Source organism: Chrysemys picta, chromosome 10 (assembly GCF_011386835.1).
Source record: "Chrysemys picta bellii isolate R12L10 chromosome 10, ASM1138683v2, whole genome shotgun sequence".
NCBI lineage: Eukaryota > Metazoa > Chordata > Testudines > Emydidae > Chrysemys > Chrysemys picta.
In genome coordinates, this window is record NC_088800.1 from 53,855,677 (window position 1) to 53,883,516 (window position 27,840).

A 27,840-nucleotide genomic window follows, 5' to 3' on the forward strand; every position below is an offset into this window, starting at 1 on the left:
CCAGGAGAAGTGAGCCCACTAGCCAGGCCAGTCGGCACTTCTAACGCCCCTGTGGTGTGCTCGGAACTGTTATTGATTCCACTGAGGGCTCCCCCCCACCCGTTGGCCTTCACCACGGCTGCCTTCCTCGACTCATGTTCCCCTGGACACAGGCCAGGGCACATGGGCAGACAAAACAGACCCCTGGACTCTCCTGGAACAAGATAAGAGATGGCCCCAAGAGCACGAGAGAAGAGGAAGCAGCCCAGGGACGCAGGGTTTCTAGGGCGGAGATGGAGCAAGGAATCACTGCCACTGTCCTTGTCTGCACCAGTGTCCTTGATCATCCTGGACTGTTGTCAGTGCAATGTTGATAAGGGGCTTGATCCCTGGGGCGCTGGCCTGTAAGAGGAGTTTGCAGGGCGGTCAGTGCCTGGGGGTGTTACTGGGGTGGTGAAGCCAATTGGGGCCACTGTGACTGGATCCCATGGATTGTGCATGGGAACGCTCCCTAACACACACAGCCCAGAGCTCTAGGGACATGGGGGGTGTCAGGCCGAGTCTGCCGACTGCTGTCGCCACACTCCCCATGCATATGGCAGGGCTCTCCAGGGTAACGCTCAGACCAAGGGCTTGGTCATTGTACTAACAGCCAGGCCAAAGGCACATCCTTCCTCTGCAGAGGCTGCAGCCTCCTCTGTCCTCCTTCCGGCCCTCTGAGCTGCTGCCACAGGGAGCTCCCCAGCCAAGGTCTCAAGAGCTGGAGGCGAGGGAGCCTACAATTCCTTCCTTAGCATCTTTGGGGGCAGGTGTGGCTTTCCCCTTGTTCAGCTCTCCTCCCCCCCACCCTGACCTATGGGCTCCTGATGGCTCAAGTGCCGGCCTCGACCCTGTGAGTGAGGGGATGGGTTTCCATCTGATGGGGGAGGAGGGAATAGGTAGGCCCCAAACTGGTCAAAGCCCCAAGCCTGCATGCCCGTGAAGGGGGATCAGGTTGGGGTGAGCACCATGCTGGCTCCATGGGAGAGCCGGTCACCCTGGCATGGGGGGAACTCTGTCCCCCCAGAGCCAGCGTGCTCGGGGGTGAGCACAGACAGTGGCTTTCCAAGCACCAGCCCTGTCAGTGCCCCTGGGGTCTGCACACCCTGCTGGGAGTTCTGCTGCCAGCGCAGACTTTGCTCTCACGCCAGCCAGATAAATTCAGCGTCCTCTCCCCTAACCAGAGCTGCAGGGCTCGCTGCATGTGGCAGAGCAGAGGAGTGGCATACAAAGGGTTGTTTCTCAGTCACTTTATTTCACCTGTAAATGCACTTTGATCTCTGCCCATCCCAGTCCCCAACAGCATTTCCTAGGCCGATGGGGTTCCTTTTCCTTCCCTCATGGACAGTGAAGTGACTTTTTTAACAAGGCAGATATATAGACCTCAGGGACTTGGAGCCCATCTGCACTGCAGTCCTGGGGCATGATCGCAGCTCGGGTCGATGTCCCCAAGCTAGCTTTAACCCAGCCAGCTCAGGTACCGGAGCAGGGAAGCTGCAGCAGCTTAGCCTAACCCCGTGAGCGAATCCCCAGGGGTGTGCGGACCACACGCGGCAGGTGGCTTTGTGGCTCTGGTAGCTGGCCTGGCTAGATGACAGCTAGCTCTGGTGTGTCTATGAGCTGCAGTGACACCTTGGAGACTCCCTTAGTGGGGCTGATTGGGAGGCAGCAGGATGCATGAGAATAATTAATCAAGCTGCCTCTTAGTGTGACATGTATCAGAGGGGTAGCCGTGTTAGTCTGAATCTGTAAAAAGCAACAGAGGGTCCTGTGGCACCTTTGAGACTAACAGAAGTATTGGGAGCATAAGCTTTCGTGGGTAAGAACCTCACTTCTTCAGATGCAAGGCAGGACTTGCATTTGAAGCAGTGAGGTTCTTACCCATGAAAGCTTATGCCCCCAATACTTCTGTTAGTCTCAAAGGTACCACAGGACCCTCTGTTGCTTTTTAGTGTGACATGGTTCCTCCACTTTCCAAGCACGGTGTGTGGGACAGTCACTGGGCTGGGGGTGTGCCCCTGGCCTTCACCTCCACCTTGGGCCCAACGACCAGGCATTTGCGGGTCTCTAAGTGACCCTTGTTTTAGAGTCCCCTCCTCCTCCAGGTGTGAGTGGTCCCTAGGTGCCCCAGGGCAGCAGTGCTGGCTGGTCCCCCGGGTACCAGGGCCTGCACTCTCTGCTTGCTCTGGCAGACCCCCCACCCCCAAGCAGGCAGGACTTGCCAGCTATTACTCAATGGAGAAGCATCCCTGCTAGAGTCCAGGGGGAGCCCCCTTGGCTGGAACAATGCCAGCTCTGACTGGCATGGGGAGAGGAGTCAGAAAAGAAACAGGCTGGGGGACCTTTGGGGTGTCGCAGGGACCCATCTCCACCCCTGCCAGGAGAAAGCAGCTTGAATGAGGGCAAGTGTGGCTATGGATCTGGGCGTTGACTCGGGTCTCTCCTGGAGCAGGTTCTCTCTGCTGCAGCTGCTGGGGACTGGAAGCTCTGGCCGTTGTTCCACTCCAACAAATTGCAGAGCAGGCCCCGCTGAGACTGGCTCCCTGGGCAAAGTCTGGCTCCCCACATGCCCCCCTTCCCCACACACACACTGTTCACTTAAAGCAGACTGCATTGGGGGTTCCCCTCTAGGGGGCTTTTTGGGAAGGGATGGGGCGAGCCATAGGGGAACAGGAGCCAGCAGCCCCAAGGAGGGTGGAGGTCATGGGCTAGTGCTGTTCTGTGGCTGGTGGTCCCCCATGCATTCAGCCCAATGTGCGTTAACTGTCCTGCGTTCTCCATGGCGCTCACCTCCGACTGTTCTCCTTGTATCTCTACAGGATAAGAAGCTGCGGATCTTTGACCCAAGGACCAAGCCAGCTGCAGCCCAGGTACTTCCTTCTTTCCTTGGTCTGCCAGCAGGGTGGGGGAGAACGAACGGACAACCTGGGAGGAGCAAAGCGAATTAGAGATTGGTGGTCAGATACCACGGTGATGGGCCCAGTAGAAGGAACTGAATCGACCCAAGTGCTACAAGCGCAGATAGTCCAGAGCCTGTCTGTACGGGATCTTCGTTGCAGGGGTCTGATATTTGGGAGAGGTACCAGGGTTTGGAAGGATATCGTTATAGACTGAGCTCCTTGCGGTGGGGTGTGCTCCGGGCAGCTCCATGGAGACTGTTCAGCATGGGATGAAGAACTGTACCAACCTCTGGGTGTTCATACACCCAAACCACTGAATCTTGGATGCCTGGAATGGCTGCCGCAGGCTCTGGCTGTCTTTTGCCTGGTGAAGTCCTGCCTGTTGCCACCTCATCCTCTGGCATAGGGTCCTTTCTTGGCTTCCCTGAGGCTCTCTGCACAGAGCATGGGGAAGCTTTTAGGCCATGAAGACTTCAGTGCGGGACACCTGCTTCCAATCTGCAGTCCCCTTTCATCCTGATCCTGGTATTCTGTGAATTCAAAGTGACTGGTCAGGGTCTGTCAGCAGTCCCAGCTCCAGCGGGGAGGGAGGTGGCTCCCACATAGGTTGTTTGCCTCCAGGTTTTTCCAGCAGCTGAACGAAATAGCTTCAGCGCCATTGAATTCTGACTGACCAGCTCAGACCGACTCAGCAAATGCAGTGATTAGAAAATAAATAGTGGGGTCGGAGCTGCATTCAGCATGGAGATTAAACACCCCCCCATTAAAGGTTTCCTGTGGCTTCTGGGAAGCTGAGGTCCTTCTCCCCTCTGGGATGGCTTGAGTTATAGGAAGCATTGAGGAGGGGAAAGAAGTAGTGGCTTCCCCTGTGTGCCCAGCCTGTGTTTCCTTCCAAGACTTCCAGCGTCCACACCCTCCAACTGCTAATGCTACAGCTCTACCATTGTATGTTAGGCCTCGCTTTTTGGTGTGTGTGTGTGTGTGTAAGACACCGACTGATGTGGTCTCCCCAGTCACGCATGGCATCAGACGGATGGTGGGTTGTGCCAATTAGGTCCTTCCACCAGCCTCGTGGCTGTGGCCTGTCGAGAACTCGCTGCACTAATACCGCTCGTAGCCAGTGGATAGTCCTCTTCAGCACCAGCACTAGAGGCCTGTGTGCCAGGAGCTGACAGTCTGCTCTGCTGGGTGTCTGTCCATCTGTCTAGGTGCTGGCAGTGGGCAGAACTCCCTTTCCCATACCCCCCCCCCCCATGTGGGAATAGGGATTAACGATGCATTATTGGCCAGAGTGCAGCGAAATGCAGCCTCTCACTGCAGAGTTGGAGAGCCATGCCACCTGGCCTTTGTGGTTAAAGGGCCACTGGCTATTCCAAGTGCTTGCCAGTAGCCCGTGCACAAGGGGCTGAGTAGAGGCGAGCCTGGGGCGCCCGGGTGTCAGCTAGCTGGGACAAGGCAGCATGGGCTGGCCTGCGTCTCAGTTCTGCACCGGTCGCCCTTGCCCCATCCTTCGGCCAGTCTCAACAAATTGCTCCGGCTGCTCAGACCCTTCCGTGGGACGCGGTGGAGATGCTGCTCACGCACAAGCCTGCAGTCTTCTCCCTGGAACGAGCCAGAAGGCTGGCTGTTGGGGGGTGCGGGACCTTCCCTCCCTTTGGGGCTGAGTGATCTGAGGGCAGATCAGAATTTGGATGGGTGACACCGACAGAAAACCCAGGCTGCTGCAGGAAATGGTGTGTCTGATTCAGGAGGTGGTGCTATTCCATCTTGGCTATTGAACCGGTGCACCAGCATGGTGCTAGGGGATTCCCTGCTGCTGGAAGAGCCTTAACTCTGACCATCCGGGGCTATCATCCCTCCCACAGCATCCTTCCTGCACGTCGGAGGTGTTAGCTCCGGGGTCCTGGCCTGACTTCTTTCCATTGGTTGCACTAGTCTGCCTCTCCTCCGCAGCCGTGCTATGTTCCAACACTGAGGTGGCTATGCTCAGCAGCGAGGGAGGTGGGGGTCTCCCAGGATGAAGGGCACACAGGGAATAAGATTTTCAGTGACACTCCGAATTTACATCACTATAGCTACGTCTCTGGGGGGTGGGAAAGATCCACCCCCCGAGGGACGATGCTATACTGACCTGACCCTTGATGTAGACACCTCTTGGGGAGGTGGATTAATCTACGCTGACGGCAGAATGCATCCTGTCGCCGTGTCTACGCTGCACTACAGCTGCGCCGCTGTTGCGTTTTAAGCCCTGACTGCCTCTTACCACACATTGCTCGGGTGCCAATCAAAGCACCTTACATACACCTGGCTTGTACACAGCCCCTCTCTTCTCTCCCCTAGGGTGGCTATATGCACAGTGCCTGTCGTGGGGAAGTGGAGCAGCTAACACAAGCTAGAATGGCAAATGTTCACCTTTTGAACCGCATCTTTACCTCCCACTGCTCCAGGTGTACGCCCAACACTGCTGCAAAGCACCGAATCTCTCCTTGCTGGTGTGCAACCCCATGCTACTCCAGAGCACCTCCTATTTATTCTCTGTGAGCTCCTGTCTGGTTGTATAATGGCACGTTAGCAAAGGCTGAGCTCGGCGGGTTCCAGCTGAGTCTCCCAGAAAGGGTGGACCCCGTCTAGCTGAGCTATTAAAAATAGTGTGAATGATGGTGGCTGTTGAAATTAGGCAGTTTGCCTCCTCTGCCGTCTGATCCATCGATGTTTGTGTCCAGTGCAAGCCCCTCATCTGTGTCCGGGGTTGCCAAGAGAAACATGCACCTTCTTGGCAGTTACCAAGAAATGCTGAGTTGCAGCCATAATCCAGTCTCGCTCATAATTAATGACGATGTTTAGTCTTCTAGAAATGCCACATATTATATTGTGCTGAAGGGAAAACCTTTAAAATACCATAAATCCTGAAAGTTTGCACAGGATTTAGTTAGCCAAGAGGAATAAAATCTGATTTTCCTGTTGCTGGAGCGGCTGGGTTACTTGGAAGGGCTTCTTCTCCTGTGGCCCAAAGCTGCTATGAAATGGTGTCATCTCAGGGCCGCCATGGAAAGCAGTGGGTTGCTGCGCTCTGTCCTTTATCGTGACCCAGTTTGTATGGCAGCTACCGAAGCAGCAGTGCAATGAGTTTTCCAGGTCAGCTGGAACCACTGATGTGACAGAAATAGGGGCAGGATGTAACTTAAAATCTGATGCAAAACTTGTGATGCTGATATCCGGAGGCTCCAGACCTCTGACACCATAGGCTTGTTCTGATCCTTCATGGCATAGAATGGTCACAACCTTTCCTCTTAGAGCCTGGGTACTGCCGTTACTCGGTACTGTCTCGCTAAACTGACTGCTCCTTCTTTAATTTAAAAACAATCTGACCAATGCAAACAAGAAGCCGGGCATGGGGCTGTGACCACATGGAATGTTGGTGTTTGACTGGCAGCCCTGCGGCCGGGGGTCCTCTGTCTTTCCCTAGGACAGGGATAGTACGGGCTAGGGCCATGTGAACTTCCCTCAATAAGGTGCCTCTCCGTTGACCTTCAGGTCCGCTCCTGGGGTGGAGTAGGAGTTCTGTCTGAGACATTCAAGCCTTGATTGTTCTGCTGAGGCTGCCAACGCCCTGGTGCCAGCTGTGGTGGTGGATTTCTGCTATGCATGTCTGTCCCCTCAGCACTAGAGGGCAGGGGAAGGGAAACTATAGTCGTCTCTTTTCTAAGCTGAACAGTCCTGATCTTTTTAATCTCCTATGGGAGCCTTGATCATCTTTCTTGCCCTTCTCTGAACCTTTTCCAGTTCTACTATATCCTTTGAGATGGAACAAATAGAACTGGACACAGTATTCAAGGTGTGAGCGCATCAGGGGTTTATATAATGGCATTATGATATTTTCTGTCTTATTATCAATCCCTTTCCTAATAGTTCCTAATATACGGTTAGTCTTTTTAACGGCTGCTGTACACTATGTGGAAGTTTTCAGAGAGCTATCCAGTGTCTCCTAGATCTTTCTTGAGTGGTAACCACTAATTTAGACCCCATCATTTTATATGCATAGTTGAGATTATTTTTTTCAATGTGCATTATCTACATTGAATTTCATCTGCCATTTTGTTGCCCAGTTGTAAGATTCTCTCTCTAACTCCTCGCAGTCTGCTTGGGACTTAACTATCTTGAATAATTTTGTATTGTCTGCCAACTTCGCTGCTTCATTGTTCACCTCCTTTTCCAGATCATTAATGAATACATTGAACAGCACCAGTGCCAGTACAGATTCCTGGGAGACCCCGCTGTTCACCTCTCTCCATTGTGAAAACTGATAATTTATTCCAAGCCTTAGTTTCCTGTCTTTCAACCAGCTTCTGATCCACGAGAGGACCTTCCCTCTTATCCCATGGCTTCTTAGTTTCCTTAAGTGCCTTTTGGTGAAGGACCTACTCAAAGGCTTTCTCGAAATCCAAGTACACAATAAATTGACTGGATCACCCTTATCCACATGTTTTTGATCCCCTCAGAGAATTCTAATAGATTGATGTGGCATGATTTCCCTTTGCAAAAGACTCTTTCCCCAACAAATCAGGTTTATCTGTATCTGATAATTCTGTTCTTTACTCTAGTTTCTATAAATTTTGCCCTGTACTGAAGTTAGGCTTACCAGCCTGTAATTGCCAGGATCGCCTCTGAAGTCCTTTTTAAAAATCGGCATCACATTAGTTACCTTCCAGTCACCTGGTACAGAGGCTGATTTCATGGTTATGGTAATTTCCATAACACAGTTAGCAGTTCTGCATTTTCATATTTGAGTTCCTTCAGAACTCTTGGGTGATACCATCTGGTCCTGGTGACTTTTTACTGTTGTTCAATTTTGTTCTAAAACCTCTTCTATTGCCACATCAATTTTGGACAGTACTTCAGATTTGCTACCCAAAAAGAATGGATCTGATGTTGGTATCTCCCTCACCTTCTCTGCAATGAAAACTGATGGAAAGAATTGATTCAACTTCTCTGCAATGGCCTTGTCTTCCTTGAGTGCTCCTTTAATTGCTGTGTCATCTAGTGGTCTACCTGCCCATTTGGCGAACTGCTTCTGATGAACTTAAAAAAAAATTACTGTTGGTTTGTGCATCGTTAGCAAGTTGCTTCTCAAATTCATGCTTATACTTTTACATTTTACGTGCCAGAGTTTGTGCCCCTTCCTATTTTCCTCAGTAGGATTTGACTTCCAAATTTTAAAGGATGCCTCTTTGCCTCGAATGGTCTCCATTACTCTGCTCTTCAGCCACAGTGGCCCTCTTTTGGTCCTCCTGGCGTTTTTGATTTGGGATATATGTTTAGTCTGAGCTTCACTTATGGTGTGTTTAAGTAGTTTCCAGTCACTGTACCCTTGTGACTGCGCTTTTTAAATTTCCATCTATCATTCTCATTCTTGTGTAATCCCCCTTTTTAAAGTTAAATGCAACAGTGGTAGCTTTTTTTGGTACCTTCCCCCCCCCCCCCCCCCAAGCATGTTACATTTAATTACATTAAGGTCACTATTACTGAGCAGTTCAGTTACTTCTTGGACCAGATCCTGTGCGCCACTTAGCACTAAATCCAGAATGGCCTCTCCCCTTGTGGGTTCCAGGACTAGCTGCTCCAAGAAGCAGCCATTAATGGTGTTGTCTCTGCATCCTACCTTGAGGTGACATGTTCCCAGTAAATATGGTGTAATAGATCCAGGCCAGTTGGGTACAGCAGAATAGCAGAAGGCAGATATACTGGCCACTAGATTAACAGTTTTCTGTTCCCTGACCAGAGCAGGGGCTGCTCCAGAGGCTAATGAGAACACCTGACTCAAATTAACTTGCAAAGAGTCAGGTGAGGCCATTAAGCTAATATGACCACCTGACTCTAAGGCCCCACTGATACTATAAAAAGGGCTCACTCCAGTCAGGCGGGGGAGAGCTAGGAAGCCAGAGGAGAAGTGTAGCTGAAGGGCTGCTTAATGAAGACACCCTCAAGTTATTGATAAGGGAGCTCTAAGGTAAGGGTGAAGAAGGAAAAAGCAGGAGAGCTGTGGGGAAGTGGCCCAGGGAACTGTAGCAACTCTGGCAGTGAAAGGTTGGCTGCCAACAGCTGTTACCATTAGAGTCCCTGGGCTGGAACTCAGAGTAGAGGGTGGGCCCAGGTTCCCCCCCAACCCATCACTACAGGAACACCTCCTGCAAGGGGAAGTCAGGCCCTGTCAGGACAGGAGGCTAAACTGTTCTAAAACAAGCCTAGGAACAATAGAGACTGAGGGAGTTCTCTCACCAACCTCCTTGCTGGCTTATGATGAAAAGGGCTCAGTAGACTGTAACCCTGGCCCTAGAGAGAGAAGGGCTACGTGGAGGTCACAGTGAGCCACTGAGGCTAGCATATACTGCCTAGAAGCGCAGGACCCATGGGGGCAAGGTCAAAGCTCTGCCACAATGGGGATAGCTGAAATCCCCCTTATTAAGGATAAGATGATGTTATAGAGGTCATGGATTCTGTGACTTTCAGAGACCTCTGACATTTTCTCCCGGAGAGGGAGGCCAGAGCTGTCAGCCAGCAGGGGCCCTGGAGCTCTGAGCCACCAAGGGCTGTGGGGGCCCTGGCGCCCCCAGTCCTGGAGCCCCCTTGGGCAGAGGGGTGGGGGCCCAGCACGCTGAGCCACCAGCCCCAGGCACCATGGAGCTATCAGGTGCTGTGGCACTGGTGATGGACTGCCGCGCGCCCTCCCTCCCCCCCACCGGCCCAGCCTGGCAGAGCTATCCACAGAGATTCTATGGGACTGTCCGATTCATTTAAAATCTTCTCCTTATTTGACTGTGCTTTTTCTAAACCCATAGTGCCACTCCCCCATTAGCATGTCCTACTCTGTTGTTCCTGGGTATTTGGTACCCTTGTATTACTGTATCCCACTGATTATCCTCATTCCACCAAATGACAGCCTTCCCACAGCAAGCTTCCAGATCAGCCACATCTTACCAGCTCAATTTCAAATGCAGGAAGACCAGATGTGAGCACCCTAGGTCTCGGGATTCCAAGCTTAGAGTTTGGTTTGGATTTGCTGATCTTCCTACTGGGGGTGTAGGTGGGAACAGTCAGTCAAGGGAAGGAGCCAGTGCATTTAACTAGAGAGGGGCTTGGTTTACCATTCGAGGCCATGGCTGTGAGTCTGCCCTGGGCCCTGGTGTTCGGAGGATGAGTCCTTGCACGCTCTAATAGACTCTAGGGCTACGTTATGATCCCCAAGCATAGCTACATCTACAAATAAGAAACGATTCAGTAGGTCACAGACTGCCCAGTGATCACATCCTGCTCATCTTTCTGGGTTCCATAGATCCACTGATTTCTTTTTTCCCCATCCCACCCTCCCCCTCTGACAAGACATTGAGTTCAGGGAAAGAGGGTCACCCAAATGCCCTCCAGAACCACCCAGCCATTTTCGAAGGACTAGTTTTGACAGGTTGGTTGAGGATTCAAATCCCCTCACACCTCTGGATTTACAGCTGTGCCCATTAGCCCACCTTCCCCCTTTTGGAGACCACCTTGCCTCTTTCCAACACTATAGGCCAGGATCATTTCCAATGCCAAGTGCTTCCCTTCGGTCTTTCCTCGGCCCCAAGGGTGTTCTTAAAGGTCCTGGTGGTAGTGGTGGCTTCCCTCTGACAAGAAGCAATCCTAGTCTTCCCCTACCTCGATGACTTGCTAATCAAGGGCTCACAGGCGCCGACTTTTCAAAGTGCCGGGGGGTGCTCGATCCCCAACTCCGCCCCAGGCCCTTCCCCACTCCACCCCTTCCCCCAAGGCTCCACCCACGGGATCCTTGATCTCTGCTGTGAGACTATAGGGGTGGATATCTGGGAGTATTATCATGTGTTATGAGCTACAGCGATTCACCCCATCCCTGCAAAGGGCGGTAGCACATTCATTCTGCTCACTGGCAACACCTACAGTATCGCTGAACAATGCATCAGTATCTGAGATCTGTGGGGCTGCTCCATGGGCTTCGAAACCTTACTCTCTGATCCATGCTGTCAGGTCCAATGTGGCACTTGGGTCTGCAGCACAGTCTTCAGTTATGGTCTCTGTTCTGAAGCACCCTCCTCCATCTGGGGTACTGCTCGGGAGGTCGCTGCAGGGGAGCACCCACAGGGACACTGCTCGAAGGGTTACTTGCTCTGTGCCGTAACTGTGGTTTGAGATGTCTCCCTATGGGTGCTCCATGACCCAACCTCCTTCCCCTCTGCTTTTGGACAACGTTTGGATGAAGAAGGAACGGAGGGTTCGCCCATACACCCCGATGTAGTCTCGGTGTCCAGCATGGGGAGGCACAGGCCGCATGTGCGGGTTGAACGGATGCTGAAAATCAGGGCTTGAAAGGCACATGTGCCCCTGAAGTAGAGCGCCCAGAGGGACATCTCTCAAAGAACCACAGTCCCTGCACCCCTTCTTCCCTGTTTGGGGGGGGGATCCACCCAGAATGCTGCTCACCAATTCTTGAGCTAATCAAAAGAGGGCTGAGAACAGGAACTGTTGCAGCCCTGCTGGGCCAGCGGTGCACTGGGGAAATACCAAGCTGAGCTCACTGGCAAGGGATCGGTGAGATGGCCACTGGATGAGGATGGACGTCCCACCCCCAGATCACTGGTTGAGGATCCCTAGCACACTAGCTGTCAGTATCTGCTGAGTCGGCAGCAGGGAAGAGCTACCCCTACACTGTTTAGGTTCTGACTCCAGAACCTGCTTGGATGGAGAGAGCCAAGCAGCGAGAGGCTGATAGCAGGATGGTGAAGCACCAAGTCCCCTGTGTCCAGTGTCTGCTCTGCCGTGGTCCTTGGGACAGCGCCCCTCCCCCACGCTCTCCTCTGTACTGCCTAGCTGTTGCCAGAGATTGGGTGGGGTTGTTGGTAGTGTGATGGTCTGGAAATCAAGTTAGAAATAGCAGAGTGCAGGCTGCCATGGTAACCAGGGGCCATGGGTTGGGACTGCATCTGCTCCTGCCAGCTGTGCTCCCTGCAGGCTCTGGCCAGGTTAAGGTGGCTGTGCTGGGAAATTACTGGCCAATAAAGAGCCATTAATTAATGCCTTAAACCTGCATCCTCACTCAGTGTTTCTCTCCGGGCTTTCTCCTTGCTAATCTGAGCCAACCCCTCCATGTTGATGACACCTGCCTGTACCTGTCCCTGCAGCCCCACTGTCTCCCTGGCCTGACTTGATCAGCTCCTGCTCCCACTCCCACCCCAGCTTCCATCCCTGGAGTGCTCCAAGGACCCAAATCTGCATATGGGGGAAGGTCTCGTGTCCCGCACTCTGCTTCAGCCCCTCACTTTCCCTGCAAGGCCAGACACCCCGTCTTCCCTGCCTCCCTCGCGTACCTGGGTCACAAAGTGCCTGTTGCTGTCTTGGGGCGCTGCTCTCCTTTCTCTGACTCTGCTGCGGCTGGCTCTCAGGCTTGTGCCTCCATTGCTCACATCTCTGCTCTAGTGGCACCTCTGACTCCTGTGCTAGCCTGTTCTGTGCTCTCCTTCAATACCGCCCACTTACCTGTCCCCTCTCTAGGGTCCAGTCCTCCCCAATCATGATGCCATGACTGCTTGGCTGTCAGCACTTGCTGTGGACCCCCAGCCTTGCTCTGCTCCTCTCATTCCCCTGCCCACTTCCCTTCCTCCTTGCTCCACTCTCTCTCCCTTTGTACAGTGCTCTGAGTATGCTGCCACCGAGGCCCTGCCTCTCTGCTTTAACCCTTCCATTCCGCTCTAGCTTGCGTGCCTCTGTGTTTCCAAGTGAATTGGTCTGTGCTGGTCCATGGCACTGGCAGGACTGGGCCAGGACTGGCTCCTGCCCGTTGTGCTGTGTTTTGGGGGAAGCAGGCCTACTGGAAATTCCATTTCTGTATTGGTTAAGGAAGGTCCATGCAGAGAAATGGCGTCTCCTGGCCCCAGCCTGGGAGCTGATGGTGCAGGGATTGGGGTGTGTCCTCAAACGCTTGTTAACGCCCTTCTCTCATTGCACATACAACGCCCACCCCTTCTCCCTGTTTAGCACGGGGTACCCCGGCGATTCTCTGTGGGGCAGAACCCTGAAGGAAGGCACCAGCCTGGCACTTGGTGTGGGCTGATCAACGCTGCAGCAGCCGAATCCCAATCCCAGTGAATAGGGAATATGCTACTCTCAATGGCACAGCATAGCATGCAGTGCAGTAAGTGCCGCCTCCCCTCAGACGGTGCCGCAGTGCTGGCTGTCATGGGTTGGATGAAGGGGTGCAGTATGAGATGATGCCCTGGAGCCCCCCAATGCCAGTGCCTGGTGTTGGAATGACTGGCTGGGTGCGTCTGTGGGACGGGGGCTCCTGCCCTGAAGTGTTGGGTATGGGTCGCTGCCAGGGCAGGCCATGGGGCTGGATGAAACGGGGTTGGGGGGGAGGTGTCCTTGGAAAGGCACCATGCTCTGAGCTGGCAGGGGCTCTGAGGCTGTGTTCCCTTTACACAGCAGCATGACAGTGCCAGCTCTGTACTGCCAGGTGTCTCTGCAGGGGGGGCTGTTCCGAGGGGGATCCTGGCTGGCTTGCATGCAAGGGTGCACCCTGCTGTGGAGCCCAGGCTGGTGCTGAGGCACCTGAAGACCTAGAGGGGGGTTGCATGGGCGCACTGGGAAAGACATTCAAATGCAGTCCCTGCACCTTGGGCTGTAACCAGTCAGGGGTGTGTGTATGTGGGGGGGGGCAGCACTGGGAGTTGCCAACACTTCCCCTTGCTGACCTTGCCCCCCGCAGTGTAAGCTGGGGCAGGGGGTATGCATGACCTGGTGCCCTGCCTCCAACAGTGCTTACACCGGTGCTAGCCTGACAGCGGGGGAAGGGCTGGAATGCCCCAGGAGCTTGGAGGCAGCCGTGGGTGGCTGTGAGGGCACGGTCACTAGGGCCGGGTACCTGGCTAGCTGTGAGGGACGGCTCCTGCTTGGGTGGAATCAGGCTCCCAGCATCGTGTCGCCGGGGAGGGAGGGACTGGGAGCCACAGCAAAGCGACCAGGAGAATGAGTTCAGCTGTCCTGGGGCTCTGGAAGGTGCCTCTTCAGGGCCATGCTCTCCGTTGTCCCACCTCCTCTGTGCGCCACCACCAGACCCCCGATGTCTGCTGTCTCTAGGCCTTGGGTCTCCCGCTTGTTGGTAGAAGAGGAGGGACACTTAGATCTGAGTGGGGAGCAGGGCGGGGGGAGGGAGACACTGGGAGGTGCCCCAGGAAGTGGGTGGCCCTGCTCTGGGGCTGCGATTTCTCACTGGAAGGCAGTGGGCCTGCTTCGCCCTAGGCATGACGCCGGGCCAAGCGCTGCTCTGAGTGCAGGAGCTAGTGACGTTTCCACCTGGCTCAGCGACCGGACAGGCTTGTACGCTCCCTTGAAATGACTCTGCAAAGGGCCCTGCTGGTGCAAACCCAGCCCTGCCCCCTACCCCAGTCCCCTGGTTGGTGAGTGGGGGAGGCTTGCTGGGGAAAGCTGCTGTGAGCTGAGCGGGGGTGTGGTAAAGGAACGCAGCCCTGTTCCCCTTCCCCCACTCACTCACTCATGTGCTGCCCAAGCACTGAGTGGCCCCAGCTGTGCATCCGGCCGGCACCTGGCTTCGATTAGGGAGCCGGGACGAGGCTGTGTTAATGAGCCTCGCTGGGAAGCCAGTGAGCGTGGCCCGTGTGGGATATGCAAGAATGCAGCATCTTCTCATGAGAAACTTCTCCTTGGGTGGGGGCGGTGCTGAGAGTGGGGGCGTGGGGAGGTGCGCGTGGCACGTCCTGGAAGCAAACACCCGGCATCTATCGATCCCCTCAATCCTTTCCCAGCTTCTTCTCCCCCCCCCCCCCCCAGCTGCCTCTCCCCTCCCCAGGCACCAGCGCCCAGCCGCACTCCCTAAGGCCGTGGGCAGCTGGGGCAGCCTCCTCCAGAGCCATGCCATAGCGCTGCGAGCCCTGGTGGCTGTTGAGCACTGTGTGCCTCTCCTCCCCCCAGCTCTGTGTGCTGGCTCTAGAGCCTGGCCAGGGAGGCAGGGGTCAGGGCTGGGGGCTACCAGGTGAGAGTGAGCCTCCAAGCCAGCTCCGCTTCCCTCTGTCGTGACCTGGAGGTGAATCATTGGTCCTGGGGGCCTGGTACAGAGATAAATTGAGGCATGGGCAGGTGGCAGGTGCTGGAGCTCAAGCCCTTTCCTTGCCCTTGTGCACAGGTGTAAGATGCCCTAGGAGCCATTGGCAGAAGCTTGGGAACAGGAACGGTGGAGACACAGGAGGGTAGGAGATGGTAACCTTCCCTCTCTGCTTGGGGGCGGAGGGAGGGGGTGCTGCACCAAGGCAGACAAGGAAGTCGAGAACACAGGCCAGACCTGGAAATGCCCTTTCTAAGCTCTCGGTGTGTCCCTGGAACCGGCTGGATCGTCTCTCCGTGTAACGTTTGTACCGGGCTCTCTGCTGCGGTAATGTGGGTGTACCGGGGGTGAGGGGTGAAGATGACTGAGGGAACCAGCTAACTGCCCTGGCTGCGCCTGGAGGAGGAGACAAGTAGGGATTTAGACACAGGGCTCAGCGGGGCAGGGACGGGTGGAGCCTGTATAAGCCAGGATGCTGGGAACAGAAGGGGCTGCAGGAAGGCAGACTCCTGTCACTCCCTGAGAGGGCAGAGGTATGCTAAGGACTACAGAGGGAAGGCCATGGTCACGGCCTGGGAGAAGAGAGTTGGGAGGTTGGTGAACCCAGAGAGGGGGGAAGCCAGGAAGGTAGGAGACGGCTCCAGGGAATAGCAGCAAGGTAGGACAGTCCAGCCCTGAGCTGGTGACCAGAGGGCTCCTGAGCCGGGACATGGAGTAGAGGGTGGGCCCAGGTCCCCCTACCAACCACTGGAGGAGCCCCATGGTCAGAGCAGTAAAGAGAAGGCTGCCATCGTGTATGGAGGGACTTTTACCATCCTCACTCCCCAGCCCAAAAGGGGAAACACGTGGTGACCTGGCTTTGCCAGAGGGCCCAGTCATGAAGATGGAGCTGGCAAGAGGCCAATGGGAGAGACACTGCCAGGGAGGGCACAGCGCCTGGCTGGAGCTAATCTCCAGGATGGCCAACAGGAGGTGCCATTAGTGGTGAGTGCACCCCATCACAGGGAGCAAAGACCCCTGATGTCTCACACCCCAGCCACTCCTTCCACCATGCCTGGTTACAGAGCTACTGAATTGTGCTGCCTCCAGCCAGCTCTCCCATTTGCTCCCCCACTAGAGCTCTATGCAGCCCCCCAAGAAGCAGCAGGGCCCAGGATAGCTGGTGAGCCCAGCTCAGGAGAAGGCAGCAATTGGGAAATGAAGTGCAGGTGGCTGAGAGCAAGAGTGGGCTGGGGACCTTGGAGCTTCCTGCTGCAGGTGGGGCTGGAAAGGCAGGCCCAGGACGCTCGCTGTGCTTGCTGCTGGGACACCATGGTGGCTACGGGGGGTGGAGGAGGTGGGAGGGATGGCTGAAGCCTTCCAGGCGCTGTAGTGGCTTGAAGGGTGAGGCTCAGCGGTAAACGCCCCGTTGAGCGGTATGGAGGCAATTAATGCACCCTATGGGGGCAAGTCTGGTCTCCTTGGTGGCTGCTGAGGACCATCCTGCAGCAGCACTGGTGTGACTCCACACTGCAGAGTCTGGGCAGCACATGCTCCTTGCTCCCTGAGTGCCTGGCTGCTCCAGTGGGATGGGAGCTGGTAGGGATAAGGGGGGTGTTCTACCCATCTTCAACACCCTCAGCCATTCTCAGATGGCTGGGCACATGGCACAGGGACTCCCAACTGCACCAAGTGGCCTGGAGGGAGTTTGTCAATCCCTGCGTGGCTAGTTGGCCGGTTTGTCTTCGCTCTGGGGTCTCCAGCAGTTCAGAGTTCATCTAGCTAAGCTTCCATCATTCCTTGTGGTGGCGCTTGGGACAAGGGACAGACTGTCACCCCACCACTCTCTAGCCTAGCCTAGCCCACCCCATCCCCTGACTGTGACGAGGCTGGGAGGCAAAAGGGGCTAGTGTGGTACCAATCTTCAGGGCTTGCCTCGTTCTCATGCTGACGCTGGTCACTGAGGGGCTGAGCACCTGTAGCTCTATCTCTGGCTCTTATCTGGCCCCTGTCGCCATATCTGAGCACCCAGCAATCTGTGGCAGGGCAGGGCTCTTATCCCCATCACACAGATGGGGAAATGAGGCACAGGGAGGCTGTGATGTGTCAAAGGTCAACAGGAAGTATGTGGGAGAGCAAGGACTTGAACCCAACTCTCCGGCCATCACCCAAACCACTGGGCCATCCTGCCTCTCTAGGTTCTTCTTTCCCACAGACTTAGTGGAGTCGGTGGGTGTGCAGAACCTACAGGAACGAGGCCATGTGTATCTAGAATTGTGCTGTCTGCAGACTCCCCTGGCTAGGCTGGGAGCCATTGGCAGGTCTGTCTGTACATGGTGAGTGGGAGCCCTACCCAGGCCCTGGGGGGTGAGGGTGAGTCTCTAGTACTAGTATGCACTGCCTAGCATGTGTGCCAAACGTATTTCAAAGGCAGGCAAGTGTCTCCGTTCCTGGTTGCAGGAGAGCCTGAGGAGTTCAGGGAGCAGCTCTCAGCACGGGGGCTGCTCCCTCCGGAGTGCAGGGCTTTGGCAGCTCTCTGCTTTGAAGCTGGCACCCCCGACTGCCTCGGGAAGCAGGCAGATGCCAGGGAGTGGATCACTAGGGTAGAGGGCCTGCTGTGCACAGCACCGAGCTGCTGTTTCTAAAGGATTGTCAGTAAACGGAACCGAGCTTCCTGGCAAACGCAGCTGGGCTGACGGGGGCTGGCCTCCCGTCTGGGTTCTCCACTCACTCCCGATGATGCCCAGGCAGCAATTATGTGAACGGTGACTCCAGCAGCCCCTTGCTGGCTCTGCTGCTCCCCTCACAGCGACTCCAGCAGCCTGCCCACATGCACTGTGCCCCCTGGGTTTGGGATTGGAGGCCTGCCTGGGGCAGGCGTCTGCTCCCTCAACTGCTATTAGAGCTGGAGCTACTAGGTGCAGGAAGTGCTGCTGTGAAGCAGGTTGAGGGGGATTTGCTGGACTATGCAGCATTGGCTGGGGCACTGAGCGCCAGGTCCTGTGCTGGCTGCCTTGCTCTGATGGCTGGGGGGTGGGCTGGGGTGGGGTCTCTCTCTCTCTCTACAGGGCCTGGAGGAGCTGGGTCTTTGTACGTGTGACTGTCACGGTTAGGCCGTACACAGCTGTGATCCTTCTGCTTGCAGATCAATCGGAAGGGAGACCAGAATCGGGTGGTTTCTCTGAAATGGATACCAGCTGAGCCGCAGAATGAAGGGGGTGGGTGGAACCCCATTCCTGATGGGCCAATCTGTCGAGGGCAGGGATAGCTCCCCCAAGGGCAGTGGGAGAAGCTCCAGTACACCAGAGAATGCCGTGAGGAGATCCAGCACGGCTCCCTGGGGCACGGGCTTGAACGGTTCACAACGGGGGTGGGAGATCTCCCAGAGAGAGCCTGGGAAATGCCGCTGGTGAGCCAGTAGGTGGTGCCCTTCCCCCAGGTGGGTACTGAACCGTCCGCAAGCGTGCTGCAGGAGGTGCCCTCTTCCCCGTGAATGCCAACATGAGGTCCTGCCCGCAGGTGAGCATTGCAGAGAAGCTAGCACCCTGACTTGTGCCTAGCAAACTTCACAGGAGAAAATTACCCTCTGCCCACTTAAATTGCCTCTCCATTTCCGAGTGGGTAACCGTATTCTTCTCTTCCTGTGTTCGGCAGCAGCTGCGTTCCGCCCCAGATGCAGCCGCGTTTCACCGGTGGGTGACGAAGTTCCTGAATAGTGCACAAAATGCTTTGGGATGTTGTGAGAGGGAAGGCGTTGGAGAAATGTCTTATTGCTGCAGTCAGGGTTGCTTCCGATTTGGGTTACGGTGTGAGATGATGCTCTTTGCTAACCAGGTTGGAAACAACCCAGGAGTCCTGGCTGCCGACAAGGTGCACCCCTAACTGGCGTCATTCGTTCCTTGTGAGGCTTCTTTTCCCCGGTCTGTGCTCTCAAACATCCCGTTTTTGACATCTCATTTGGGCTTTGCTCCTCTTCTGCAGCATCAAATGGATGCTGCAGCCGCTCCTTTGCTCATGCTGCTAAGCGGCAGACCACTGCAAATGCCTGTCTTGGAGCGGTGAGCCAAGTCTGCCGTGGCCCATCAGCGTGGCCGCTGCCCCCACAACCCATGTGGTGAAACAACTTGAGAGCCAAAGAAATAACACCTCGGATCGTGGGAATTCATCCCTCTGCTCAGGAGATCCTTCCACGACCCTCTGAATCCGCCCAGGAATCCCCACTGCACGAGAGCCCATCCGGCTCTGCAACGTCTTCTGTCACGTCTGATCTCGGGGAGTGTCCTGTGCTTGTCGTGATGTCAGATCTCAGCTGGCTAGGGATTGCTTCGGGAAGGGGGCCTGGTGAGAAAAGACTCAGCAGCGCACAGAGGTTTAATTTTCTCTCCTCCCACCTCCCAGCCGACGTAATATCCCATGTGGAGGTCACCCAGGGGGTACCTGACTCCCACCCTCAGTAGCCAAACTTCCTTCATGCTCGGAGAGTAGTCCCCTGTATCCCACATTCCCAAGGAGGCCGTGGGAAGCTCTGAAAAAGTTGGCTAGCTATGGACTGTCTATTTATAGTAACACATACTACAGGCTCTCAAGCTTCTGTTCCCCAGTGTAACTGTACAAGACTGTTTATATTTCCTCTGCTCTTCTCCCCCTCGTCCGTCCTTCACAAGAATGCTGCTTGGTATTGCAAAGATGTGAAAGCGGAGGAGGAGCCAAGAGGACACAGTGCTGTTTGGTTTGGGTACCGTATGGCGGGAGCCGTCCGCCACTGGGACCAGGCAGGGCCCTTCTGCTTTTTCCTCTGAATGGAGTGCTGGCTTGGAGAGCAGCAGCTTCCCCCATGTGCCAGCCTGTCCCACCCTTGACAGGGACCTGAGCCACTTCTGGTTTGTAGGCAGGGGCCACCAGGGGAGATCTGGGATGGTGGAGAAGGCAAGAGTCTTTCTGAGCAAGCCCCAGCCAGCAGAGTCATGGCAGGATGTGCTCTCCACTTCTTGCTCTGTTGGAATCTGTCCCAGTGGAGCTGGGGGACTGCATCCCCCTGAGTGCTGAAAGGTCCCGGGATGCCGTCTGGTGCTGGCCAAAGGCCAGACCTGTGACCATCTGGGGTGAGGCGGCTCTGGGGCTGGTGTCTATGGCAAACCCACTTCTGGGGTTGTCAGGGATCATTGTCCCCACTCAGAGCTAGAATGGGGGCAGCGCTTTGCCAGGTTGCACCCAGATTGCTCTGCTCTTGTGTCGAGATAACTATGGCTGTCCCAAGGGGCCTGCTCATGGGGATGTGCAACCTTCTGCCTCCACGCCGCAGCTTGGAACCCCTGCCAGTGCAGCTGTTGACATGAGACCATGGGAGATGAGTCTCTGGCCTCGGGGTGAAGCTCTCACCAGCTGGCAGTCTCAGGAGAAGCCAAGGGTTGCCAGGGTGGTCCAGGCTGCCCTCCCTGCTGGAGGCGGTCCCTCTGGGGCAGGCAGGGCCCCATTCATGGGCAATGGGCAGGCATGAGGGCAGAAGAGGAGGGATTGCAGCATGTAGCTTGCTGTGCTGCCCGTGCTGTGCAGCGTTCATGTAGAGGGCTTTGTTGTCCACATTTGGCAGTCCTGACCCTCGTCCGCCCATGTGCCCAGTGGGCTTCTGTGTTGTCTGTGCCCTCCCCTGCCCCAGGGACTCGGGGATGGGAGGAATCATCCCATTTGTGGAGACGCCTTGCACAGGTTCCTTGCAGTGCATGCGCACCATCCGTTGGGAGCCCTGAGGGAAGCTGGAGGAGTGAGAAGGGAGGCCGGCTGCCTGGTAGGGAGGGCAATGAGCAAACATCCCAGCAGGGCAGCAGCATGCCAGCCTTCTGCTCCAGAGAGACCTGGCAGCTCCCTCCCTCTTCTGGGCCTGCTGCATACTGAGGCAGGGTCTGGAAAAAAGCTCAGGCTGGAACTGAGGGTTGAGCACTGGGTCAGACTCCAGCTGTGCCGGCCGTGCTGTGCCCTTGCTGGGCGGGTGCAGTGGGAATGGCTCATGTTGTGCTGCTCTCTCCATCTCTCTCATAAGTATTCCTAGCATGGCTGGCCCCTTACGATCTCGGGCCCAGTGTCTGCTCTGGCTCTGTCCCCTGTTGGACTGGCCCCGACTAGTGTTAAATCCATGCCCTCGTTTTCTTTAGATGGTAGCTGGGCTTTCCCTGGGCTGGGCAGAGGGTCTTTGGAGATCAGGATCCCCCCCACCCCGCTCTTCACCTCCCTGCAGGCCCATGCAGGAGTTCTTGGTTGAAGTTTTCCTTCCTTCGACCCTGGCCGGCTTGTCCTGCCTTCACAGCCTTGCTCCAGGGCAAATGGGGGTGGTGAGGCCTGCTCACACCAGATTCCCGGCTTATCAAACGGGGAAGTTTGTACCATGCTTCCCACCAGGGCTGAGGCCTGACCACCTAAAGCAGCATCTCCCCAAGTCTGAACAGCAGCGTTTCCTTCAGCTCAGTCACGCCCTGCTGCAGCGGTCTGGCCTACCCAAAAGGAGCACTGGCAGGAGGCTATGTAGCTCTTCACAGTGTATTTCCTCTCCTTCCTTACATGCTCTAAACAGTGAAATAGTCTGTGTCAACACTGCTGTCACCATTGGCATCCCGTTGAAACCAATGGGATGGCTCATGCCTCAGAGCTATTGTTTCAGGCTCTCTGCAAACTTGGGCAGAGATTGCTGCACATTGAGTCACATTCAGTTTACACTTTGAGAAATTTTCTTTGCAGCCTGTGACGAAATAGGATTGTTCTTAATGTTTCCTCTGAATACTGTGTGGGTGCCTCAGTTTCCCCTATGCATTTCTTAAGTCTCCAGTGTGCATAAATGGCCGACACTTTATATCCTGGCAACAAATGGCTGGGGCCCTTCCCCCTGCAAGGGAATAGCTAAAGGTGAACAAAGAGATCAAGTGACCTCCTGGCCCGGGAAAGAGACAAAGGCCAGAGAGGAGCGGGTTTCAGCTGGGAGCTGGCTGGGGACGGGGAGTGAGTGCAGACGGGGTTGTCTGGCTCGCTGGGCCCCAGAATGGACCCGGCTGAGGGAGCGTGTTCTCTGTACCTACAAGCTCTGTTTTAGACCGTGTTCCTGTCATCTAATAAACCTCTGTTTTACTGGCTGGCTAAGAGTCACGTCTGACTGTGAAGTGGGGGTGTGTGCAGGACCCTCTGGCTTCCCCGGGACCCCGCCTGGGCAGACTCGCTGTGGGAAACGCACGGAGGGGTATATGCTGAATGCTCCAAGGTCAGACCCAGGAAGGTGAAGCCATGTGAGCTTCTTGCCCTGAAGACAGTCTGCTCCAAGGGAGAGGAGGCTCCCCAAAGTCCTGACTGGCTTTGTGGGGAGCAGTTCCAAAGCATCGCCCGGGAACTCCATGACACAGTTGTAACAGCTAGAGATGGATGGAGACTCTGAAGAACAATTGAGGCCTGTCCGGCCCGTGCAGCCCTGCACAGAGAAGCTAGCAATCTCTTCCCACGACAGCCACCCACGTGCCTTTATCTAAGGCTGGTCTAGGCTGAATAGCCGTTTAAGTCTCCAGGGTGCAAGGGCTGCTGGCCATTTGCTGGCAGGAAGCAGCGGGGACAGGTCTGTGAAGTAAGAAGATACTGTGCAGCAGAATACTGTGTTCCATCGGGCTCCATTCGTCTTACGGGAAGCTGGGGGACATGAAACTAATATTCAACCATGTGCATCGTCACTGGGACCATTCGACCCATGCCAGCAGCGTGGCTCCCGTGCTAAGTAGCATGGCTCCTCTACACGGCCAGCATAAGGATGCTGCAGCTGGAATGGCTGAGAAGGACCAACCCGAGCCTACCACAGTATGCAGGCCTCTTCAACCACCCAAGAGCATGCTTCTCAGTGAGGCGCCTGGTGTGGGCCAACTCGCCCTGCCCAGATTTCTCTGTGACGTTGACGTGGTGTGAAGAATGGTCTGCAGCTGGTGTCGAGAGATGGTTTCTGACTATGCTTGTGGCTGGTTTTGCTTTGCCGCGCTACTCCTGAATGGGCCAGCGTCCGTGTGTGACCAGCCTTTACCCCTGTGGGAAAAGACAGATGCTGTCTCCTCTCTGCCCAGATCTGATGCTCGTCAGAGGGCTCTGCCAAGGTGGCGTGGCTAGCGCCACACCTGCTAAGCAGAAGAAATAAGAAGGTGCCATTTTTACAGTGGCTTGTCCAAGCAGAGCTGCCCAGGCAGAATGTACGTGCAGGATCCTGTGCCTACCCGTGCTAATAACACGTTAGTTACACAGGTGGAGACGGGTAACCCAGCCACCGATTGTAGGGACTGAGAGCACAGCAGTGTCTGCGTAGGCAGCTCATTGCCTTTGGGCAAGCCATCATTAGTGGTCACTCTTTGGAGCCAGGAGGTGGGACTTGCTGGGCTACAGATCTGGGCCATTTGTAATTCCTCAAACTCCAGCCCTACTCAGTCCCTCTTTGCAGCCCAGCCTGGCTGACCCCAGTGTCCAGCCCTGCTGGGCACACCCCCTGCTCTTCCTGCTGATCTGCCGCAGCTAGGGGTGCCCTGGCATTGGCTCCTTTTCTTCCTCCTGACCTGTAGCGACAGAGAGAAGGGGCCGAACTCTAGTGTTTCAGGCCAGAAGGGGCCATTAGATCATGTAGCTGGACCTTGTGCACAGCACAGGCCGGAGAGTTTCACCCAGCCGCCCCGGACTGAGCCCCATCACTTGTCTGTCACAGCTGGCGAGGGGTGGGGGGTACAGCCCGCATGCTGTATTGTCTGCCTTGTTGTGCTCAGCGTTGTATGGGGCACGGTTCCTAGGGGAGTCTTGGTACATTTCCTCCTGCCTCGTTATTCTGACCTTGGGCCTGGCAGGTTTCTCTCTAGCTTGGTGGATTCTGGACAAAGCAATCTTTTATCCACCACCACCCTCCCCGCCTTGGGGTGTGTATGCACGCTTTCTGCACTGCCAGCTACACAGCTACACACGTGCATGTGCAAAGCTGCGAGGGCCCAGAGAGAGCTTGTGCTCAGCTCATTCTACTCCCGATGCCCAGCGCAGGTTTGGCTCACCAGCGTGTTCGGCTGCAGCTAGTGGGTTCAGGTGATTGCTGTAGCTGTAAAAACAACAAGGAGACTGGTGGCACCTTAAAGACTAACAGATTTATTTGGGCATAAGCTTTCGTGGGTAAAAACCTCACTTCTTCGGATGCATAGAGTGAAAGTTACAGATGCAGGCATTATATACTGACACATGGCGAGCAGGGAGTTACTTCGCAAGTGGAGAAGCAGTGTTGACAAGGCCAGTTCAATCAGGGTGGATGTAGTCCACTCCCAATAATAGATGAGGAGGTGTCAATTCCAGGAGAGGAAAAGCTGCTTCTGTAATGAGCCAGCCACTCCCAGTCCCTATTCAAGCCCAGATTAATGGTGTTAAATTTGCAACACACTTTGCTGCCGCCTGCTGTAGCTGTAGCAGCCATTCCATGGAAGAGGGAAAACCTGATGCCCAGAGGGGTCAAGGGCATGGCCGACTCTTGCAGTGAGTTGGGTCCATGGACTTCACTCACAGCTCCATGCTGCACTCACTGGAGCAGGCTGCATGCTCCTCCCTCAGCCCTGGCAGAGCAGGAGCAGGCACGGGAAATGAGTGAGGGGGAGGGATTTTTGGCATGACTGTGCTGATCTCCCCGCTTTGAAGTTTCCCTGTGACCCGCAGAGAAAGCAGCTCCAATGGGGCGGGGGCGGGGAGCCAGCTGATGGGATAGGAAGTTGGCGAGGACGTGTGGGATTCTTCTCTTTTTTGTAAACTTCGGCGCTGATTTGACGTTTGCCTCTTTCCCAGTGAGCCAGCTGCCGCCCTCGGCTCCCAGGGCGGGTAAATAGAACCCGCAGCGGCCCAGGCCCGGGAGGCGAGAGCTGCGTAGCTTTCAGGCTGCGTCCTAGCTACGGCTGCCTGGCCTCTAACTATCCTGCTGGCAAGGACCGGGGCCCACTCCCAACAACCTCTATGCTGCCGAGCAGTTCCAGCCATCCTCCCTTGGCTGTTGTCAGGTGGAAAGTCAATATTCTCCCCGCCAACTATTGCTTTGACCATGGGAGCGGAGGCTGCGTTGGGGGGCTGGTGACTTTCCTTTGTTCCCTGCGCTCCTAGGCAGCAGCAGTCGCTGTCTCGCTTCCGCCAGCTGTTACCAGTTTGCTGACCCATTCAGCAGCCAACAGCTGCAACTGACATGTAGCATCTACGCCCCATTCACAGGACCATCTCTTCCTGCCCCTCCCCAGGGCCTCCACGTCTCTTTAGCCTGCTGCAGCCCAGCACCCTGGAGCAGCATGGCTGGGGGCTGGAGGCCGGTGTTAGCCAAGGCTGTCTCCACTCAGCAGGCTCTCTGTGTGCCAGACATGGTTTGCGTTGGCTGGAGCATCTCCGGGCTCCCCCTGTGTATTATGGGGCTCTGGGACTCTGCTCTCAGCCCTGGAGTGTGGCTCTGGTTAGCTTGGGGGGGGCACAGCTGGCTCCAGGTCCATGGAGGCTGTCAGCACCAGCGAGGGCTGGTTCAGGGAGTAGTGGGTTGAGATTAACAGAAGGAAAACTCCAGCAAAACTTCCTGCCAAGGAAGAGCCCTCCAGGCTGTGGGTCAGTCTGCCAAAAGGGGCAGAAACTCCACCTCTGGGGCTGCTCCAAATTAGCCAGCCCAGGCACTAGAGAAGAAGGGGACAAGCTTGCCATGGCTCCTGGCTGGGGTGACACTAGGGGGGGTCCAAGATTCTCCCCCCTGGATTTCTGGACCTTTATTAGTATGTACAAGAACCTGCCCACCCTGAGCTGGGAGCATCCTGGGTGCTCAGGGCCGCACGCGCACATAGAACGGAGCCCACCACCTCCTCTTCGGCTACTGGCCCCCTGACTATCAGGCACAGCAGCCACCATCTGCATTTGCTCCTTCCAGGGCCTGGGGAGCTCTTGTCCTGCCCCTGGGGGCGCGAGGGCCTGGGGAACCTGGAGGGGATAGATGCTACTGGGGAACCTACTCGATAATTGCCTTGTCTTGCCCTGGGTGCTCATACCGGTGGCTGGGATGCCGAGAGGTTTGCCATGCAGTCTCCTGCCCACCAGGACCTGGCTGTAGAGAATCCAGCAGGAGCCCACCACATGGGGGTGCTATGGCACACTCCAGTCACACGCCAGCACACTCCAGTTACACACACTCCTGCACACTCGCCTCTCGCTTGTGACATCTCTACTGCCTGGTGTCTCGGCCACCCCAGCAGCAGTCGCCCTTCCTTGCCAGGCCCAGGAGAGCTGTTTTGTCTGCTCCACCACATACTCTTTGCCATTGTGGGAGCGGGACAGCAGCCCCTTGTATCTGCCCGATGCCAGGGGACCTCCATAAATCCCTCCCATGGGAGCCTGGTATGTCTGCTCTGTGCACATCTCGGTGGGGTCCGCAGGGCCAGGAGGTGACACAGTCCATCCCTGTAGTCAGGAGGTGCCCACCTCTGGCCCCCCAAACTCCTGGGGAGGGGTTCTCTGTGTGCAGGAGATAGTGGGGTGCAGGAGGATATACCATCGGGACAGGAAGAAGTTGAGTGTTAATCTCAGCAGTAAATTCAGTTGGCCGTTTCTGGGGGGTGAGTTGGGGGAGGGGACAGATCCCCAGCTGGGGGGGTGAGGATTGATGTGGCCAGTTCAGGGAGGGGGATGAGGTCCTTTGAGCTGCTGGCACTGAGCTGCATGCTCCCAGCAGCATGGCTGGGTGGAGACAGGGCCCCTTCAATCTAGAGCATTTCATTAGACAGCTGGGGCTCCCAGGAGCAGCTCCCTCTCCCCTACTAGGCATGGAGGCAGGGCACAGTTCCTGCCAGCCCTCCTCTAGAGCAGAGGCAGCATCTCGCCTACTCCTGTGCCCCAGCCAGGTGCTGCTTGAGATGGATGCCGAGGAGATGGTGCTGGGGAATGATCCAGCACAGCCGGCAGCCCCAGGCGGGATGGGACTGGGGCTGGCTCCGCCTGGCTTTTGGCAGCTGACTACCTCTCCCCTGGCTAAGGTGGGAGCAGATGGACGTGTCCTCTACCCAGCTCATTGCAATGCCTCAGTAAAGGCCAGGCTGCTGTGGTCTTAAATGGTGGCCAGCCTGCATGTGAAGGACTGTGCCCATGGGATAATCCTGCTTCCCCAAGGCTGGCGGGCGCTTCTTCCTAGACCGGCTCTGGGCTCTTCTCCCCCAGCCCTGGATCTCTGACCCCACTCCCGCAAAGGCAGTTTGCTCTTTAGTAAGAGTGGTGCTCATGGTGGGAGAGATTGGCTGACCCCATTCCTTTCCCCTCCCTCTTCCTTCCTGACCTGCTCCCATTGCAGTGCTCATGGGATCCTCGCTGAGCCAGGGGCTGGCCCTCCTATGCTCCTGGAGGGGTGGGTGTATCGCCACATGCTCAAGCTGGATCAAAGCCCCTTATTCTCTTGCTTCCCCTCTTGCCGGGTTGCTGAGCAAGTGGCAGGACAGTCGGGAGCTGCTGGCTGAGCTGTCCCTTCATCCCTGCTCCAACGCCAGCCCCGTGAAGCAATTCTCGGCTTCAGAAGAGCCGTTTCCTTGAAATCACTTTTCCAGCCGTTCCACACGCTACACACACCTGTTCTTTATGGAGTCCGATGCGGCAGGGTGTTAATGGCCTTCCCTCTGGGTCCATGCAGAGGTGCTAACCCCGCTCTCCTCTCCACGCGCCTGAGGCTCCAGTCGCAGAAGAGCAGGGTGTGTGTGTGGGGGGGCATTAGACTGTTCTGGCCTGAACCAAGGAGTGAGTCTCGAATGTGGGGAGCATTGAGGCCGGATTAAAGAGATTCCACTGCTAAAATGA

General features: G+C 55.9%; 1 protein-coding gene across 1 annotated transcript in view; it reads left to right on the plus strand.

Moving 5' to 3' along the window:
• Positions 1 to 27,840, plus strand: part of CORO7 (coronin 7) — a 171,910-nt gene that overhangs the window by 33,876 nt on the left and 110,194 nt on the right. The window contains exon 7 of the mRNA XM_005306167.5: positions 2,838 to 2,888. Within this exon, the coding sequence (XP_005306224.2) occupies positions 2,838 to 2,888 (51 nt within the window). The remainder of the gene's footprint in view (positions 1 to 2,837; positions 2,889 to 27,840) is intronic.